At 42.1% G+C, this 21,522-nt stretch overlaps 1 protein-coding gene across 2 annotated transcripts in view; it reads right to left on the bottom strand.

Moving 5' to 3' along the window:
- hspa12a (heat shock protein 12A) overlaps positions 1-21,522 on the bottom strand; it is a 52,444-nt gene that overhangs the window by 14,425 nt on the left and 16,497 nt on the right. For both annotated transcript variants that reach the window (XM_036546639.1, XM_036546640.1), the window contains exons 2-6: positions 9,459-9,535; positions 8,977-9,104; positions 3,630-3,816; positions 3,145-3,249; positions 2,491-2,607 (exon numbers count right to left, since the gene is read on the bottom strand). In XM_036546639.1, coding sequence (XP_036402532.1) covers positions 2,491-2,607; positions 3,145-3,249; positions 3,630-3,816; positions 8,977-9,104; positions 9,459-9,535 — 614 coding nt within the window. The remainder of the gene's footprint in view (positions 1-2,490; positions 2,608-3,144; positions 3,250-3,629; positions 3,817-8,976; positions 9,105-9,458; positions 9,536-21,522) is intronic.

Here is a 21,522-nt window from a genome sequence, read left to right as displayed (position 1 = left end):
TGCATACATTTCATGAACGCTTAAAATTAGAGTACTGCTTTTGTATGGAGCCTTGCTGACGATGTATCTAATTACAATCAATGTATTTGCAGGCGGTCAGCAAATACAGTGATAAGTGTCAAATTTAATCTGAGAAGCAATCAGTCGTAATGCAGCCACTGACACATACAGTACATGCTGTCACTGTCATTCATCAAAGACTTGCAGCAATTATTCCCATGCTCATCGAGTGCGGGAACATTAAGGTCCTGCATTCACAGTAGCAAGAGATCACACACAGTCAGTGTGAAGGTTCAAGTGAGCAGAAATGGCGCCCGCACACCAACGCAGCTCCCAAGAGCAACTACATTTCCTCTGGTGCAATGCAATGTTTCACGCCCTGTTTGGGGTGGGACGGGGAACAAAGTTAAACTTGGGGGCTGTACGTGCGCGTGCCCGCTGTTTTTGCCTCGGTGCTGCGGGCTGAGCGCTCGTGGCGGGGTGCCCGGCAGTTAGGGCACGCTCTTCAGTGCCAGGTTTACAGGGGAAGAGAGACGGCGCGCGGTCTGTGCGCTGCAGTGTGTGTGGAGGGAGGGAGGGAGGGGTGTGGACGGGCTCCGCTCTCCCCTGTAGAATAATAAAGGAGCCCTGCGAAGATGCTGAGTCACTGCAGATGCGCGGCACTCCCCACTGCAGATATCAGGTGATCGGAGCAGCCTGCGCTGTCTCCCTCGCGCTCCGAACCTGCGCTCTACACGCCTGATGCCGCCTTCTCCCCTCCATCACCTCTCTTCCCTGTCAGCTTTCTACCTTCTCCCTCCATCCTCCCCAGACTCTGCATGTCTCTTCTGATCCTTGTCCCTTTTCTCCCTCTCACTCTCTGCACTGTCGTGTCTCCTTTTTTCCATTGATGTTCTCTTCTCTCTCACGCCTGTCGCCTTTTCTCTCTTTCAGTTCTCTCTCTCTGTCTCTCCTCTGCCCTTCTCCCTCTCACCAGATCCCTGTTTCCATTCTCGCTCTCTCCCACCCTCCCTCCCCTGCCTCTCTCAATCCTCTCTTCCTCCATCCCTCTGTCCTCTCTGCCCTCTCTCCACCATCCCAACACCCACCCACCCCGCCCTCCCCCAGAACGCCCTCCAGCTCCTCCCCACACCACAGACACGGTAATGCAGACCCCCGTCTGCATCACTGCAGTACAGTGGGGTGATCTCAGTGTCTCACGCTACAACGCCCTGCTGTCCATCAGCACCTTCAGCCCCCTCTCCCTCCCCATTAACACATCCTTGGCAGGACAGCTGAGGTAATGCACAGTCATCATTTTTTTTTTCCCCTTCTTCCCTACAGCGCCTGCTGTACCACATGTCAAACACCAGAGGGCGCACTTCCTTATCTGTGCCACAAGATAAAAACACTACTGCTAGCAGAACTGTAAAGCAATTCCTGGCACAGCAAGGGAGATTATTTTCTGCCCTCTCTACTTTTTCTGCGGATCGAATCCTGCTGCGTCATTAATGGGGCACCTGCCTTGATCTTCGACTGGCTTGCTTTTCACAAATGCTAAATGGATGCAATTTCCCCAGGGAGAGTCGAACAAGTGCGTATTAATTAGATCTGTGGGTAGGGTCTAACTCTTCCCATCTCTGAGGCCACTTGCCTTGAAACAGGCGACAGCAGCTTTTAAAAGTAAAAAGGCATTGTAACCTCACTTCTACAAGTAAAAAACTGTATAGAGTACAACTGAAATGTTTCAAACTCTGGAATCAGGGAGTGCCAGATTATTGATCCCTACCTCATTCCTTTAAATCATGTTTTAATCATAGGACAGCATTCATGAAATATATAATGTGGTTTTGTAGAAATGTATGAAATGAAGGTACTCTTTTTTGGAATACACGACGTATACTCTGTTACATCCCATTGTCGTTCATGGGATAATAATGAGCCATAATACTCAAAGAGCTATGAGATCATATGATAAACCAACCTAAGCAGAATCATTAACTCATATTGGTTTTAGCTATAAATAAAATTAATCATTTATACTGGAAAAGCACAGATCATATCCTTGCAACAACAAAGCTTTTGGGATCCTGCCATTCCACTTACAACAGACAAATGGCACAGTCATACACTAAAATACTCGAAAAGGTATCAAGTAGCAGTCTTGCTTTTGTAACGTATATTAGTATCACAAAATACCTTGAATGTACAACTTCAGAAAGGACGTCAGAGTGCCAGACTGGATTACTACTGTACTTGGACAAGAGCATTTCAGGCAGCTAGCAAGTTTCAAGCACCAGATTAGTTGCATCTGAAAGTTTGTTATGTTAAAACGCTCCTTCTGACAAGAGTGCTTGAATCTATGAGAGTGCAAAATACACACTGGCGTCACTGTGGGTTGGTGCATTTGCCTTTACGCTTGTGACGCCACATCTCCCAGGCCTTGGAGGACTTCCCGTCTCTCCTGTGCTTCCTGCCTCGATCTGCCCCCATCGAAAAGGAGACACCTACCTTGTACGCTGCCTCTCTCATGAACTGCTTGGCCGGCTGCTTCCAGATGGCCGGCACGGTGATCACCCATCTCACGTCGGCGTTGTCAAACTCCGAGCCTGACTGGTCAGTCAACTCCTGCGGCAGACGAGATCAACTTCGGTTTCACATAATCTAATAATCGGCTTCGGAGGAGGCAATAACAGCCTGCAAATTGTCTCCCAGCCACATTGATACACCCACTAAAACTGTTGTTTCATCCCCAGGAGACCTCAGGCAGTGGCTCTTATTTGCCTTTTGATGGACTTTTGTCAACAGGGTCATAACACATACGCACATTTGCCTCAAAGGAAAATTTGTTCTGTCTCTTGTGTTTGAATCTGGTGGTATATGTGAACAACAAAAGTAGAAGCTGGTCTTACTGACTAAAAGCAAAAGGCAGTTTACAATAGCAACACAACAGCACTTAAATCCCACCAAATCCATCCATTTCACTTACTTATTTCCATGATCAAAAGCAGTGAACCATTCTTGACAAAAAAATAAACACTGACAAAGTTAAGAAAATTGCATTGTGGGTACACTAAGCAGAGGTCTGGAGATAAGCCAGGATCTCCAGCAGATCCCAGAACTCTCTTATGACACATCCCCTGTGAAGATACCACTTTGGAGTACCTTCAGCGCCTGGTCCTTGAAGAATGCCAGAGCGTAGGCAAATATGTCCAAGGCTTTTACTTTCTTCCCATTGGCTGCCTGAAGATCCGTATCAATGGAGAGATTCTGCAGAACACAAAGTGAAACTAGCTGAATAAAGAGTTACAAGGGCTCTTGGGTAATATTTCCATCATGTTAATTAATGTGCATTGTTAATCCTTCAGACTAAAATGACTCAATACAAAGAGACATAGATACAGAGGGCACTTTGAGAGGTCGTCTTAAATCAATATTGGCTTTTCCAGATAGGTCTGATGAAGTGTGTGAGAGTATCCAACTGCTGTATACATTTTAAATACATTTGTATGTATACATTTAGAGGTCAGTGTTATTTTTTGTTAACATTTAGTCCATACTCTGAGGCCCCGTCTTATCATTGTATTATTAATTTGCTTGACAGGCAGACATATACAGACTGCCTTTTATATACACTTGTGTGTCCTTACCGGTGTGGTGTGGAGCTTCATCTTGAACTTCTCCAGGTATAGCCAGTGCTTGGATTCGCTGGGGTCCAGGTCATGGTAGAAGTCACGGGCTGCGTACCCGAAACTGTGGAACTTCCTATCGGGGGTCAGCAGAATAGTGGTCGGCGTTTTCTGGTTGGACACTCCCGGGTCCCCTCCCTCCCAGCGCCTGGTTGTCAAAGAAATGACAAAGTCCATGTCACTTTCATCAGTTGTGACACAACCATCACCGGATCTGAAGTGCTAAGGGAACATTAAATGAGATTTAAAGGCACCTTTTGGCCATTCTCTAAAAAGCTATATAAACTTAATCTGACTATTTGACATTTATACCTCAATGAATTAAACTGAAGACAGCCATACAAAGACAACAGGTATTTGACAGTGAAATCTGAATGGAAGTGGGTACCAAGAGTGCTTGCTGAGCTTGTCCAATCAAGCGCTTTCCCAGGGTTTATTTCTTAAGGAAATCATTAAGCACATCAGTTTCAAATTGTTCGTATGTTTCTCCTGCCCACGTTCCTCTTAAGCATTTGCTTGCTCACCCCATGATAGAATTGTATGATACACACTGGAGAAAACAGTAGCTTAGCAACTGCTGCCCCTTGGAAACTTGTACACTGGATTACATAGGTAGGAACAGAATAGGTGCTGGGGAATGGTTTTTCCACTATCCACAGCACCTATATGTATGTATAAGCTTTCTGTCAAGAAAGTCAAGAAATATAACTGTCATGTATACTAGATAATGAGATCAATTCTTACAAGGCAAAGGGCTTTAGATTGGGCTATATTCATGGTCAATCACTTCCAACAAGGAAAATGGACACAATGGGCTCTCAGCAAAGAGCACATTCCTCCTCTTTTGCCGGTGTGTCTCTAGCAGGCACATATAAACTTGGATTGAATACTGACTGAACAAATCTCCCTTTTTGGCAATTAAGGGGATGATAATTAACTTCATTCCCACAGAGATCTGTCTGTGTTTGCTCAGTGCAAGGACGGGATTATCGGGCGACTTGCTGTGGGGAACAGGCTGTGAGGAGATAATTGGAAAGATCTGGAAACCTCTGGAAGCCCAACGCTAATCAACGTTACGATCGAGATTACCGGACGCTCTCACACAAATCAAGCAAATCGGGGGCGGCTTAATCATGTCGCACCAAGGCGGTGATAATGAATTCAGACCGAAAAATCCATTTCCAGGCATCAGCATACAAAATTATCACCAGCTAGAAAAAAAAAAATTAAGTTATTAGTCTACAAATAAGCACATTCTGTTTCAGGGTGAATGAGTTTCAGTTGGATTGGTAGAGCGTCCACATTTTTATGAATGGCTATGACAGTTAGAGCACCATTTCAAGCACCGCCTCTCACTGCTGTGTATCATTATTCTCACCCTTCCTCTGTTACTGTAACTCAGAGGACACCAGTGTGCCCAACGCAGATGAAAACAATGACTCCCAGGAATTCACTGTGGGTAAATCCATGTACAGTAGATGAAAGATAATGACATGTGGCATTACCTCTGGTGCACACACACACACACACACACACACACACACACACACACACACACACACACACACACACAGAGTGGGATGCGTCTTATGCATACTGCAGTGCAGATTCCTGCAGCTGGCTCAGAGGGTGTGCAGATCAGGGGGTCTCTAAATGATGCATATGGTTTTAATGTATGGGCAGAACATGAAGCAGACGCAGGAACTAGTGGAGTAACTGCAGTACAGCTGAGAGTAAATCAAGACTGACTGATGTTTATTGCTTTTTGTCAACTCATAAACAAGCGTTTGCAAACATGCATAAACAATGAATAGAGGCTGCTGGTAACGCTAATCTTTCGAGATCGATGGCAGCATGGCAACAGGGTTTTGAGACACATGGCAAATAACATCTGAGTGAGTGATAGCCAATCAAATGTAGGCAGTCTTGTTTATGACATTGGATTCAACACATCTTCACTCAACAGTGGTGTTGACCATACTGGGAGTGGCCAGGGACCAACAGACATGACCATCAGATCAGTCCACATATACAGTCAATGCCTGAACAAAGGCCACAATGAGAGATCTGCACACACACACTGTAAAACGCCACTGAAAAGTGAGGAAAAAGCATTGGGTGGCCATATTGTGGCCAAGTGTGAGTAGTGCAAGACCTTTAGAAATTACAGTTGTACAAATGGTAGAAATTTTGCCCATAGAAAAAAGCCATACGTTGTGTTGTACCATTTATCTAATTAGTGATTCATTAATTCATTAAAGTCTTCTGACAGCAATGGCAATGAGACTTGAAACTCAGGCTGCTGTAAAGTATGCTGGCAGCAGATTTTAAAGAAATAGGTAAGAATATTAGCACTGAGCCACACAATAATGTGTGTAGGAGGGATTAAAATCACCAACATTTATCTTGATAGTGTTAATTTGTCATTATAATATAAAATGTCACACAGTGACATGCTTATTATTTTATCCTCGAGGGCCACAAGGAACACAACAAATGACACAGCAATTACTAGCTGTGCCACATGATAGAAGACAATCTGTTACTTTGACTAAAATACTAATTATAAATAAACATAATAAAAATATTGACTTGATCTCCCTCTTGAGTCTCTCTCTAGATGTGGGTAAGGAAAAAACTACACCAACCCCAGCTAAACAGCACAAGAGCCATAAAACAACACTGCATGTATTGTAAAAGATTATGATTATGCAGGGACAGTTTTTGGTTTATTATTTTGCTTTTGGTTATGTTTGTCTGCATTACATCCACCCCATCATTAACAAACGTAATGCAGACGCCTTCCAATCGAGAGAAACCTGCTGTCCAGCAAACAGGTCACCACAACAAAAAAAAGATCCACTGCCTCCATTTTGAGTGGACCCCCTCTGGTTTAATGCATGTTGCCTGTAACCTACCAACCATAAATAATCACAAAAATCCTTCAACAGCATTTCAAAGTATGCCCCAGAGTCAGTAAGGGAATACTCCACGTATTTATTTTGCATACCTACATGAAACAGCAGACATTTGCTTAAGGATACATAGAGCATGTGGTCGAGTCCAAACCAAATAAACTTTAGGTCCTCATATCCCTATTGTGCTTTCATCCTTAGCCTGGTAGCAAAAGTAAAAACATCTTGCTCGATTTTCATCTGATGGCCAGAGTTTATGATCCGTGAAAAGCGACAGCTCCGATTTATCACGTTCAGTGTCTCTGGTGCCTTCAGTGCATCCCTGACTGGAGAGGGGACCTTACAGAATATGTCAATAAATTATCTACTCAAACTTGATGAGACCATGTTATCAAATGTTATACTTTGCAGCTTTGAGCTTTTGAGTCAATTAATTAATTAAAAAGTATATCAAATTCAGTCCATTTGAAAAAATTCAAAGTAAAAAAGTAATGTGCTTAGTATTACATTACAGTACGTACTGTACATATTTCAATAGATGGTGTATTTTCAATCACACGCCACATGTTCTCAGAAACCATGCGATGAACCAGAATGAACCAGCTTTTTTGTAACTTAAGTTTTTATTTCTTTTGATAGAACTCATGTAGTAAGTAAAAATGTAAAACAAAATGGTCACGTCTGTTCTGGACTTTTCGTAACCATATCTGAAACCAAGCGAAAGGAATGCATTATTTATAGAATTATTTATAGAATCCATGAATATCATTTCCTGACTGTTCTCACATATATTAAGCTTCCCCTGAATGCCTCTCTGCTTTAAAAACTCCTGCAGAATTTGGCCTGTGACCCACAAGTTGGTAATCATCCGTTTTCTGTAAATACAGCTGTATCAATGTTATATTGTACTTTATATGAAACCAGGATTTTATTACTGCAGAAACGACTGACAATTTGTTGTTACTCTTTCTCACACACACACACACACACACACACACACACACACACACACACACACACACACACACATACCTGTACACACACACAAACATTTACATAATCCTAAAATATGTACCGCATTGTAAACAACTGCCAAACAACAGTTTGAAAAGTGAGCCAGTGATGTTTGCATTGGTACCCAGTGCACACAGGGGAATGTTGACCTGAGGACTTTAATGAGAAAGGTTAACCTCATCCCAGACCTCGTCCTGCAGTGCTGTCCAGCTGGCCCTCCAGCCCTGTAAATCAACATCCCTTAGAGTGCGGAGGGGCAGTTCAGCTGGCCCAAACCAAACAGTAATTAGTTAAACAGAGTGACTAGATGCTCAGATCAAGCGAAAAAAGAAACATTCACTCCTGACAACTCAGAATGTGGAAATCCTGGGGCTACCTGTTTCCTGTCACTCAGGAGAAAGAATGTTTCCAAAACAGCAACAAGCCCCTTGGAGAAGCTATGGCTGCAGCAAGTTACACACCTTGATGCTAAGTTGTTCTGAGCAGCAGAATGAGGATGTAAGGCAAGGCGTATTTAGAGCATAGGGACCTGTTCTCTGCACCATAGGGTCTTGAGTTCAAATCATACGGTGTTGCACTGCTTACATTACATTATTGGCATTATTGCTCTTACTCCGGCATTTTCTCTGATGGGCCCCAGAAAATCCCACTTAGACAGATGGGTACTGATTAAAACGTCTGTAATCTATGTGCAGAGGAGGACGCCTAGCAAAAGGTGCTGTGACAGCGTGATACCACTGCACTTGCGTCATCGTCCCCTCAGCCTCTCTCTCCCTCCCTCTCTGTCTGTCTGCCCCTCTCTCATCCTCTCTGCCTCTTTGTTTGTCTTTCTTCCTCTCTTACCTTCTATCTCTTTGTCTGTCTCTCTCATCATCTCTGTTGCTTGCCCTCTCTCACATACCACCTCTCCTTCTCTACACACCCTCTCTCTTTCTCTACACACACTCTCTCTTTCTCTCTCTTTCTGTCACACACCCTCTCCCTCTTTATCTGTCAGTCTCTGTCATGCACACACTGTCTTGCTTTCTCTGTGTCTCTCCCTCCTATCCTAACTGCTGCATTGCAGCACTGTCCCACCTCACTGCAGTTTCGGTTCTCATTCACCTCACTGTAATGCTCCCTCTCCTCAGCAGTGCTCACTCATGTCACTGTAGTGCTGACTCTCACTCACTGTAGCGCTGCCTCTTGCTCACAGTAGTGCTCACTCACCTCACTGCAGTGCTCAGTCACCTCACTGTAGTCCTGACTCTCACCCACTGCAGTGCTGACTCTCACCCACTGTAGTGCTGACTCTCACCCACTGTTGTGCTGACTCTCACCCACTGCAGCGCTGACTCTAGCGCACTGTACCGCCTGCTCATCTCATAGCGCCAGCTTACCTCATGGTGTGGATGCACTCCGGTTCCTTGGTGAAGCTGTAGGCGTAGCCGCTGGACGTGGTGCCAAAGTCGATGGCCACCACCACCTGGAAGGTGGGCCCTGCCGGCACATTCTGGTCCGAGTCCTTCTGCAGGGGGCAGCCATGCACACAGAGAGTGGGGCCTCAGTATGTTTTCACAGAGGTGAAACCCAGGGTTGTATGCAACCAGTGGTGGAAATTAGCATGCTTATGCGGAAGTGCAATCACACAGGCCGGGAATAGCTGCCAGTATGAATAATTGATAGCACATGCTACTTGCAAACAGTACGGTAAATACAGCTTGACAGAATAGAAATATTGAATTTTTAAAACATGCAGTGATGAGCACCTGCTAGGCTGTGAGCCCTGAGTGCTGTTGTGAAGTCAGGCATCACAGTGAAAGAAGGAGAAGACGGGGGAAAAAGAGCTTTGAGCTGTGAACGGCCTAGGCCAAGTTCTTACCATCGAATGCGAGGGAGAGAGAGGTGTGATGCCGGGATCCCCCATGCTTTTTGCGGGGGATGCTGTACAGATGGCATCTGAGGAGAGAGAAGAGGGAGACGATAGGAACGGTCTGGAATGATGGCATGGGCTGAAGGCTTCCCAGTGTTCACCTGTTTCAGTATGCCTGTTTCAAAAACACTGCACCGTCGCATGCTCAAATCACAAATGGGTCAGTCACCCCCTCCACCCTTCCCATATCCAGGGAAACACAGGTATCTTAACTCTGCCTATTGCCCCTTGAACATACCCAGAAATTGTACTTGAGTAAATGCATCTCTTATGTTTTATGCAAAATTGTTTCAATTTCAAAACAATCGATTGTGACTTGTGGAATAGCAAGCAAAACAAACTGTAAATATCCACCAGTGACAACACACAACACTGTCATTTCCACACTTGAGCTGCAGTTCCACCATGGACAGACCTGCAAATATCAAGGCTGAGGTGGCACTGACCAGATCAACACACCATTCCCTCACGTGTTTCACATTAGCTCCAAAGGAGACGGTAGCAAGTCCATGTTCATGCAATGTCTGGTGTCACTGTCTCTCCGCAAATGTGAAAAACGGCTGTACTTTAAATGATCCTCAAAACAAACACAAGCTCTGAAAGAAGCATTAAGCACAGGGGAAAAGCCATGTGAAAATACACTGTTGTGTTGAGGAAGATTACTTTCAACAGCCCTCTGGTAAAAGGTATCCTCAAAACAAATGATGGCTTGAGCACTATAATTATGTGGCAATTAACTATCAACAACAGTTAGGCTGAACTGCAAGGAATCCTCTTTTTAAGGGTGAAATGTGTACAAAAATGAAATGACAAACAAAGTTATTAAATACTCCCATATCAGTCACTCCATGATTAGTGTCTTCCATCCTGAACATGGACTGGAAATCTACTTAGCGCATACATTCCCCTGAATGTGAAGATTAATTATTTTTTCATTATAATAACTTCTATTTTTTCCCTCTCAATCAGACACGTTTCTACTTGCTATACATTGTTATAAAGGTTTTACAGAAAATGCAGTACAACTAATCAGTGTGAGTATTCAAAAAGACATTAAAAACCATAAAAATATAATTGTGTATCTCTTGTGTGTCCAGATTCAGGATCAGGCCTTTGCTGATAATTACAGCTGCATTTTCACTGATTTATAGCTGTATGTCAGATATACCTGAAGAGGGGAGCAATCAGTGATGTTTATGCCAACCATCTTAACCTTTTTTATTCCAGTAACCAAGTAAGTCGCACCTGCAAACTGCTGTATATGACATATTATATATGTACATTATATAAGGAGGAACCTTTCGCCAAGATGTAAAACACAATGTCCTCCATGAAATTCACCTTGTAAAACATGCAGCCTGCAAAGCTGCTAAATTTAAACAGGCTTTTAAGATATCAGACATGGATTGTTAAACATCATTTCAGGTAAAAATGGGCATGAGGTTCTTCCAGACAATTATATCTTTAAGTGTGTACAATAAGGTGACACCTTTTGATTTGATTTATTTTTTTCTTCCCTTGCCAGGTTTGAGTTCTATCAGTGACCTCACAAAATGAAAAAAAATTGAAAAAATGCTTCAGGAAGCCTGACTAATTAACATACTCTATTTTAGTACAGCACTGACTTCAGAACAAGAAGCACCAGGGAATGTTTACTTTCTTACTACTTTTACACATTTAGCTTACGGTGCTTAAAAGACGTTAAAAAATAAGCAGTATTATGCTCACAGCACATTGTCACAAGCTACTTTTTTCTTTTGCTTCAAATAAAATGAGCCCAATGGAGACCTAATTCAGATTTTTTAAAAACCATTTCTTATATCTCAATTTATTTCAGAGTATACAGGTGATGCATTTGCTTTTAAACAGGATGACATTTGAAGTGAATTAGAGATTGTATTTGTCCAGTGCCACAATCCTCATTAGCTTCGCTTAATAGCACTTGATAAAGGTCTTAACAATTCACAATAATGGCCCTCTCTGTATATTTAAAGTGGCTGGAGATTGTCTCGCAACAGGACATCGTTATTTGTCTTTTTTTTCCCCAGATTGCTCGCCTTTTTTTCCCCCCCAACAGAGGGATTGAGTGGTCCGAATCAACACAATGCACTTTACCGGCCAATTACTGCACTGGATTAGAGACCACCTGTAGCTCCCACCCATCTACCCAGCCAAATTTCTCTAACCTTGCATTTTATTTAAACGATGACAACAAAAGTAAAATCAATACTTGAGGAGTAAAATGATTGTCCCTAATGGTAAATGTATTTGAGAGCACCGTTATTCAAAGGATGACTCACTCAACTGTGCTTTTTACAGTTTGCTTTTTTTTCTTATTTACTGGTTAAAAGAATTTTAGTCTGTTTACAAAGCGATGAAGAATACTTGACGGGAGATTCCATTAAGGTGTATTAAGTTCTGAAAGGGTGATTACCAAAAGTCAATATAAACAATTTCACTGGAGAAATGAGTACACCTCTGATGATTAAAGCACAAGCAAGTCTGGCCTTTATTTCCCTATGCTGGGTTGTATATAGATATTTTCATTATGTTTCCTTTGAATTCAACTGAAGTTTTGAAACAGGAAAGAAAAAAATGAAATTCAAGATGGATAATGACTGGAAACTTACACATCAAATTTCTGGTTATTGCGAACCAATCAATCATGTTGTGGTCTTCACATGTTTATCTGAAAACATGTAAGCATTCATTCATTCTCACTGTGTGTGGAGGCCCTAAGTATTTATGCCTCTCTGTAAAGTTGTATTGAGTTGTACTGGAGCCTGCAAGGCAAGCGATGAGATGCTCAGATTATGTAGTTGTTCTGAAGAAAATCAGTCAAGGGTCCACTAACATCATGAATTCAGAATCTTAAGCAAGCTAACCATACTTTATGTTTTTACAGAGTGCTTCACATTCCACAGAGCACAAAAAACATACACACAGTCACATATAGAAGACAATTTGATCAGGAAACTTTCTACCACTAAGGGTGTTTCTGCAGTCCTGAAATAGTGGACATTTAATCGCCAAAACATAACTAAAGTCCAAAACCCACAGACGGTTTTGTTTAGGTACGAGTAGGGAAAATACACACTGAAGAGTCGCAGAAAGGCGCTGTGTGATGAAGCTGAGAGATATCATATCCCGTTTCCCTCTACCCCCCCCCCCCCCCTAAAAAAAAAAAAAAAAAAACACGCTAGCGGAGTGGTCTCGCATGGAATGTTATACAAATCCTGACAGGAAACAGAGAAGGTCAAAGGGGGCAACTCCTCTGTGAATTATCCACTGAGCTGGACGGCAGAAACCGCACAGGTCTGGATTCAACTACTTGGAGCTTGGTGTTTCCCCTAAAAACATGTCCGGCGTCTGTAACATGAAAGAAATGGATTGCTGAGGCAAGATTCACACATTTGAAAATAATTAAAAGACTGGGACTTCCACAGTCTGAAATGCACAACTCTGAAATGGATGGTTTGCACACTCTCCTCGCTGGCTGAGCAAATTCCTGTATCCAGACATATCTAGCTAGCAGAGTGATACCTTTAATGGCTACAATTTTTAATTAGGGGGCTCTTCACATGAAACTCTTCTCCACCTGAAAGCCATTTTGTGTTTATTACTAGAACTATGTATCTGTGTATCCTGGTAAATCACGTCAAACGTCATGTTTGCAGCCGATATATATCCAAATATATAACACAATTACACAGCACTGTGCTATATTTATTACCTGAAGTAGGGCTGAATGAAGAAATGACATAATAATTAAGTATGTCAATAAAAGCAATGCCCAATTCTGTAAACCTAAATACAGAGTAGCTGTTCTAAAATACACCCCTCCCCCTCCCAAACTGTAATAAACTCAGTCTTTGTGTAGTTGTTTTACTGCTATTAATCCAACAGAAAGTACCCATGATGTAATGAACGTGTTCAATTTCTTTGACCCATTTTCTCTGCTGTAAATTGCTGAAGCCGTCAAAAGCTGGGGAGCATAATGATCTCTCCGAAAAGATGATGGATGCTGCAGTAACCTTCTTATCACTTCCATTTTATGATTGAGGTACAAAATTATAATGTCACAGAACAAGTAATATTTATTATCAGAGGTTGTATATTTTGCGAAAGATGAAGCAGAGGGATATAAGGACTCTTTGTGAATGCTGCAATATTTCAGACATCCCAGATAACGCAGGCTCCATTTTCCTTTGCACAGACTGTAGATTTAATGTGCCATTCATTTTTTCCAGATACAAATGGTATTGGAAAAAGCAATTCACTTCACAGGAATGAGATGTATAGATTCGGGCGATAAACAAAACTTAATTGACTAAAATTGCTATTGATCCCATTTACCCTTGCTATTCAAACCTGGTCTGAATCATAGTGCTAGCCTATTGTATGCAAAGATTCAAAGACACCGCCTAAAACATACAAGGCTACATTCACCCTTTGATCCATGTATTCACTGTTGAATATGTAATCTCAAAAAGCATCTAGATCTCCACACAGCCTTTGATATAGACGTACATCTCGATGATCCAATGGAGATGTTTTTGACTTCATCACCAGTTCACTTAAAAGGAGGCTGTTTCCCAGGAAACGGTGCATTTGAATAGTGACAGGGGGCAAGGGCTAATCCATTTCAGGCTTTTGAACCCTGACCCAAAGCAACGAGCTGGAAAATGACATCTAGTGTCTCCTCCGCTGCTCAAACTCAAGTGCACAAGGGTGGAGGGTGGTCTTCCATCCGCGGCTCTGTGTTTGACCCTTTACTGCTAATGCTACAACAGGAGCTCCATAACAAAAAAAATGTCTCTTCCACATATACAGAGGGAGGGGGACACCGAACCAATAAGTAAAAGACTGTCTTCAATGTGTATTTATGTTAATGTGTGTTATTAAAACGGAACTGCAAGTGCATAAAGTAACAAATAGGCTACTGGTGAAATGGGGAGAGGATAGATGGTGTTACTTTGAGGGAATGAGTGGGAGATTTTTCTTAATAAAAAGAAGCATCTCTGCTTTATCGCATACAATCCTGTTTCGCTTTTCATCAATCACATGGCCAGCAGCAGAGAACAAATGCTCACTGCCCACAACTAGTTGGAGGGGCCGACAGGTATTTGCGCACATCTTGGGCCAGTATCGGGAAGCGGCTCTTATTTCGTTTCCAACATTCCAACGGGCTCTCGTCTCTGAGAATGGGGATCTCTCTCTCGCGAGGTATCCTTGCAGCTATACAACAAATAATACAGAAAAAAAACATTCTGTTCACTACGTCAGCAACCTATTCAAATCTACAGTATGCTAGCTAACTATGATAACTATAGGCTTATCTCAAGTAAAACAAACAAACAGAAACTTCTATTAGGCCTACCTCTGCTTTAGCCAGACTGTTCTGCTGCTCCTGTGTCACGTTGTCATTCTCACTCAGAATCTCATCGTACATGTCTAGCGGCGAACTATTCCCATCTCTCCGGGGCCACTTTTCTGGTGGCTGGTCTTTCCTGTTACCTGTGAAGTCATCGCCAGGATGGGCTATCTTTTCCACCTGTTGCCACAACATTGCTTGCACTTTTGTGCCTGGGTCAGAAGTAGCGGTCCTTGTATCGTGGGTCAAGGACTGTTGCAAAGCAATAAAGGGGCTCTATATTAATGTGACGGAATCGCTGGTTTGCAGCCTCTAGTAGTGTGTCCGTCGATGTTTTGACTCCGTGGTCTGACGGAGCTTCCTTTTTCAACAGACGTTTCAATGCTTCTACTGAGGGGATCACATCAGCTGTTGTGGCTGTAGCTGAGCATATCTGTTCAATTGTCATTTGTTCAAATGGCTCGAGCAGTGTCACCATGCTTTCTATTAGTGTCCGCTGATTTAGGTTCAGAGATGCGGGATCAACTCCAAATGTCACTAGTGCTCGTTTCTGTTCTAATAGACTCTTCAACATATAAAACGTGCTGTTCCAGCGCGTAGCCACGTCTTGTTGGAGCACACTTATTTTCATTCCCAATTGAGTTTGCACTTCCTTAAAACGACTGGTGGCAACCTGAGAGTGTTTAAAGCGCCCAACTATCTTTCTACCGATAGCCACGGAGTCAGAGACGCTTCTTTGGCTAAACACACCCTCGTTCACAATAAGCTGTAAAGTGTGTGCCATGCAACCCAAGCTAGCGACCCCACACTGTTCCATAGCCTTTGCTACATTACGTGCATTAAACCTGATCACAACATGCACATTCTCCTTAGTCGAGTGCCACTGTCCAAGCATGTTTTCAAAAGCGAATGAGATCGCTGCTGCAGTTTGAAACCCGGGTTCCAAATGTTCCACAAGTCGGTAGAATCCTTGATCCTCAACCACCGAGAAGAGCTGATCATCAAGTGCCATGAACTCCATTATTTTGTCACTGATTGCTTTAGCCTTTGGGCTGTCTTTGGCAAATTTTCTGCCCTTATCAAATACCTCTGTTATGGAAATGGCTGCACCTCCTGCAGGTTTGGTTTTCTTGGTAATGCTAGCAGCTTCATATTCTTTGAAGACATCGTTGCCATGACATGTTTTAAGATGATTAGATTAGTGGTATTGTAACTCTTCATGTTCTTTCCTCTTTGTGGAACTTCAGCCAAACATTTATTGCAAATTGCAAGTCTATCGTCCTCTCTCTCTGAAATACATCCACACCGCTGACGTGTTTACTTCTCTGACAACAGAGGCACCAAGCTTGCAAGTAGTCCAGCTAGTTGCATAGGCCTACGCCACGCGTATTGGAGGGAAATTAAATTATCAGATGAAAATCCATTATCGTAACAATAATAATAATTTTCTCACTTATCGCCCACCGATATATCGGTATCGTGCATCCCTACCCCAAACCAATGGAGTGGACTTTGGTGGCATCCAATTACAAGTGTAGCATTGGCAAAAGTGAAGTGATACCTGCTGAAGAGAAATGTAGCCGAACTTATGTAGACACTTTGGTCAGATTTCCAATGAAATTTACCATTTGACCTTACTCTTTCTGGACCTCACAGGATGTGGTTTCCACATGCATTCAACTAGATGGCTGTGATCAAATATAAAAATATTCTAAGGGCTTGCCCATGTAGACTCCCCTTCCCCTCTCCCTCCCCCTCCACATGCACACACGCACATACACACACACACACACACACACACACATACACGCACACACATAAAATATTTTAGTATCTTTTCCAAGTTCCTGTTGTACCAGTCCTTAGCATATCATACTAAATCTACATGTTTTATCATAAATCACTTGCTCCATACAGCTCAATCTCTCAATAAACATTTATAACTCCACATTCCATAGACATCCAACCTTACATCCAACATGAGCGGACTCAAGATAGGTCTTGGGTTTTCCAACTAAAACACTGGGTATGTAGGCTTTCATTGGCTCCCACAGGCTGTCAGAGGCAGGAAGTGAGATTGACCGGATATATCAGGGTCAAGGGCAACCAGACTCCAGTTTCTTAAGGCATAAGAGGGCCTTGTGTCCATCAGTCATGGTTACAAGTTGGTTACAAGTTCATGTGGGCCCCTTACCAAATATTACAAAGTACAAATACCAAATATTACCAAATATTACAAAATAATTGCAAAAGTTTTTCAAAAGACTCAGATACAATTCAAGTTTCTTATTTTTCCAGCTCCAAACATTATCCACTCATTAATGGTATCATAATGAGTCACTGTGAAAAATCTAGGTTTCCTTATTTGACACTGAGGGCATTTTGCACATGCCCAAAGTAATCCATTGCACCTCTGTTTGCGTTTTGCATACGAATATGGAGCCTAATGTGAACCCTGAATTAACCTGAAGAATACAGTTTTTAACCCCGTACAAAAGAGGTGGATTTGCAAATTAAATCTGCAACAGGCATAGTCTTGACTGGAAGGGGTCCACACTCCCTATAGTAGTTGATGAGTGACAGTTGCGGTCTGTGGTTATTCTGTTGAAGAAGATGTAGCTGCCTGACAATCATGGCGCCACATTTCCACCGGCCCCTTGCTTTGTATATTCATTTCTCTAATTTGATTAAATTCAGGAAAATAAACAGAAAATTGCTAGATTTTTTCCAATAAACTACAGATGTATTCAATGATAGGGAAGAGGCTCCAGAACTGTAGTAACCCTGTGGGTTGTAACAAGACCTTGCTTGACCAGACACATAGAGCCGAGTGTATACAAAATATGATTTGGGCTTCGTTTCCTCTACTTTTTTTTGCCTTCACTGAATTGATTGCATCAATTGTAAAATTACATTACACAGGAATGATATCATTCTGACCAGTTTATTTGTATGTAAGAAATGTATTATGATAAAGAACTACAACCCCTACCCCTAGGTGCTGTGTCAGAAGACAACAGGTTTGCAATCAAACAATGAATCCGACTGCCCCCTTACAACTGTGAAAAAATTTCAGTGCCATCTTTTCCCACTTCATCTACAGCAGTATTCTAGTAACATTTTGGTCAGTTCTCACAATTCCTCCATAATCCAACACATTTTTTTCTTTCGGACCATATCAGAACTATGCATGTGTGCATATAATAACTCTAAAGCTTTAAGACAGAATCTTTAGAGGAAAGGGGAAACAGTGAGATGTTTAGTAAGAAGGTTTAAATTGGTGTACAGCAAGTATCAGATATTTGCAATTAGTGGCTCGGGAGTAATTCAGATGTGCTGTCATCTCCAGAGATGAGCATTTATTCTAGAAGATTCACACATTATGTTTCTGAATAGGAAAGGAAATATAAACAGAATGATTTGTTTATAAAATGTTACATGATTCTGGTAGGGAGTCTAATGTACATTGAAACTACTAATATCTACAAATATCTAAAAAAACCCACATCAACCTACACATTTTGTCCAGAAGTCTCCATTAATGCCTATTCCTGTCAATCACGCTAAACCATCCATTTGGGTTAAAGCACATTTCTTGAGAGGGTTTCATTCTTGTGTTAGGGTTTCATATAATTATTTATCTAAACAAAATTTACTCACAGGGATAATGGAAATGCTAAATTCCCAACAAAGCTAACAGAAAAGTTATGACCAGGTATTTTCCACCATTACATCCTTAGATATCATCAGTCATCTGACACCATTTTATTTTACAAGCAGTTAATGATAAGCAGATGCAGCTTTGCTCTGTGTCATTTCAGGAGGATGTAATACGTACAGCCAGCAGTCATATCTGAATAGGACAAACTTATACATTCCACTCCTTATATCAGGACACTGACTCCAGGACCAAACTAAAAGAAATGTTACTTGACTACAAGTTATTAAATTTGATTCATTACAGGAAGTGGAGGAAAAATCTTTTATTCATAAATCATTGGTCTTTGGCACTCCACTGCAGATAAAATAAATACTCTGTGTCCTGCCGTGCAAGTCACGATTTCATTACAAGCAAGTCAAAATGAAATGCATGAATAAAGAATGTAATTAAATACTGAAATGACCCAAGCACCAATGCATATACACTATGTGGCTATAAATCACTTGGCTATTTAACATACCAGGAATTAGGTTCCATCATCTGTCACATCATTTATTTGGTCCTTCTCCATGAATGGTCAAACTCCAGCCAACACATAATTTTTTTACTGGGAACACTCATTAAAAACAGAAAATGTCTGACAAAGCAGTACAGCCAGAAAGAGTAGTGCTGTGGGAGCCAGTGTGAGTAGCTGGTCAATGGAAAAATATCAGCTAATGATGTAACCTACTCTGTAAGCTACTCTGTACTGTACTCTGTACTGAGACAAGCCTTTTTAAAAAAGAACTTTGAAAAGAATAGTATAGGCTGCTGTGACTAGTAATGTAGATAAGTACCTAAACTGACATTAAATAGGTTGGCTATGATGATGTGTAGACCTGGATGTTCTTTCCCTGTATATCTGCTGTACATGAATTCACCACACATCCAGTGGCATTCCAGAGTAGCATTAATTAGTAGGTGGAGCTCAGGGAATTGTATCCACCCCAAAACAGACAAGTCCAGGTGAAAAAAAACTGTTAAATTTGAAATGGTCCACAACTCATGAGCACCAAATAGCAGCAAGCTTTTACTGACAACCAAGCCAGTTTCTCCCAGCAGAGAAGGTTGAGGGAAAACACAGTTGAAGAAAAAAAACAATGAACTACCACCACCCAAAGGCACAAAGACGTCCCATTTAAAATCACTGTTACACACATCCACTGCCAACAAAAAAATATCTATCAAAGGACTGCATTCATGGAGCCAAAGGGGGGAACCAGTTTGGTTGTCGCTCCTTCTTTGAGAGAATGTCCCACTTCTTCCACAATCTGAACGCCCATTCATGCTGCGACGCAGCAAGCCGTCAGTGTGAAGCAGAGAGGTCGAATTTTTTTTCCTCCTTTTTTTTCGACTGAATCCAGCTGGCTGCCTTCCCAGACGTGCAGAGTGGAGAAACAAGCCTCCGAACAGCTGAAGACCAGGCAAAGTTTACTGCACTCCCCATTTCTCTCTCTCTCTCTCTCTCTTTCACACACACACACACACACACACACACTGCTGAGTGATTCCAGACATGCTTTAAAACTGGGGTATGTACTACGGGGCCCGATCTTAAAGGCGCACAGTCAAAGCCAAGAGCATCATTCCTCCCACACAGAGTGGAGGCCAGAGTTCGACAGTGATTCGGGAGTCAGCCTTGGCTGCCACCCCTAGAGATTTTACAAAAGGACAGTTACCCTGATCCATAAAAGTTCCTTTTTCAGTATTCCTGTAAAAAAAAAGAAGAAAAAGCACCAAAACACAATGTTTTGGTACATAATTATATCTGCACCGCTATTTCAAGCTTTGGTCTTTGCTCTGTGGATGTCCACAGAAACATGGATATCCACATTAAGATTTGTGTTTTTTGATAAAAATAATTTACATCTATGCATTTTGAATAGCTCATGAATATACTGAAAGGGTTACTTGGAGCCGATGATCCTGTCAAGCCGCACCCTTGCTAAACGGCTAGAGCTCAGACGACCCTCTGCCGGGTTGCTGGGTGTGGCCAACAGGAGGCACTTTTTTTTCTCCAGGCCAAGCAAGATCAAAACCTCCATGACCATGATGGGAAGAGCCCTGGAGGAGCTGCCGTGCTGCAGATTAACCTGAATTGACCTGAGGTCCTGAGCTGCTGCGATCCTTCAAACGTATCCCACAACATGCGAATTGGCTAGGGTCCCTGACACCAAGGCCAAAGTCCCAATCTGACTCTTTCAATCCAGTCAGCCAATCTTCCCTGTTCCAGCCGCCTCATTAAAATCCTTGCCTGTCCAATGTAACTGATGTGTGTGTGGTGTGTGTTCTGGCTATAAAATGGCTGCCATGCATCACCCAGGTGGGGGCTGTCCTCTCACAGTGTGTGAGTTACCCCTGCCAACATAAAGTCCTTTGTGAACATAGGATGTTATACAGAAAATAAGGCATTCTTTTCAACTAAAGGTTCCATCTTTCAAAATTTATAAATTGGAGATTTTTTTTTTTTTTTTTTACAGTTTCAGGACTGTACATTGTACACAGTTCACATAACCTTGATAGAAACATTTATTTAAACTAGTTTACAACACTATGGACTAAAAGAAAAGGCAAATTGGTAATGGCCTCGTTTTCCCTCTTGCTTGTCTTGTAAATCTCCATTGAATATTGAATTATAAGTCACTCTGTTACCTACGATTCCTTTCACGCTGGCACCGGTTTGAAGGAAATAAGCGGCTCTGTAAAAGATCAATTCATAGATTGTGTCTGCAATTCATGGTCAAATGATCTTCCTAGGCAATGTGTCTGCTTCTAGGACGAAAATACATCTCCATTACAGTGAGTGAAGCTTAAACGGATTATCATTGAAGCAGGGACAATAGAACAAGGTCTACTGTAATTTGATCAACGTGATTGGCTAGGTTACCTCTCAGAGCTCCAATCCCTTTAACGTTTTTCAGCATCACTACTCGATCTAT

Source organism: Megalops cyprinoides, chromosome 15 (assembly GCF_013368585.1).
Source record: "Megalops cyprinoides isolate fMegCyp1 chromosome 15, fMegCyp1.pri, whole genome shotgun sequence".
Classification (NCBI taxonomy): Eukaryota; Metazoa; Chordata; class Actinopteri; order Elopiformes; family Megalopidae; genus Megalops; species Megalops cyprinoides.
Note: the sequence above shows the minus strand (reverse complement) of the source record. Positions and strands in the feature narration are given on the sequence as shown.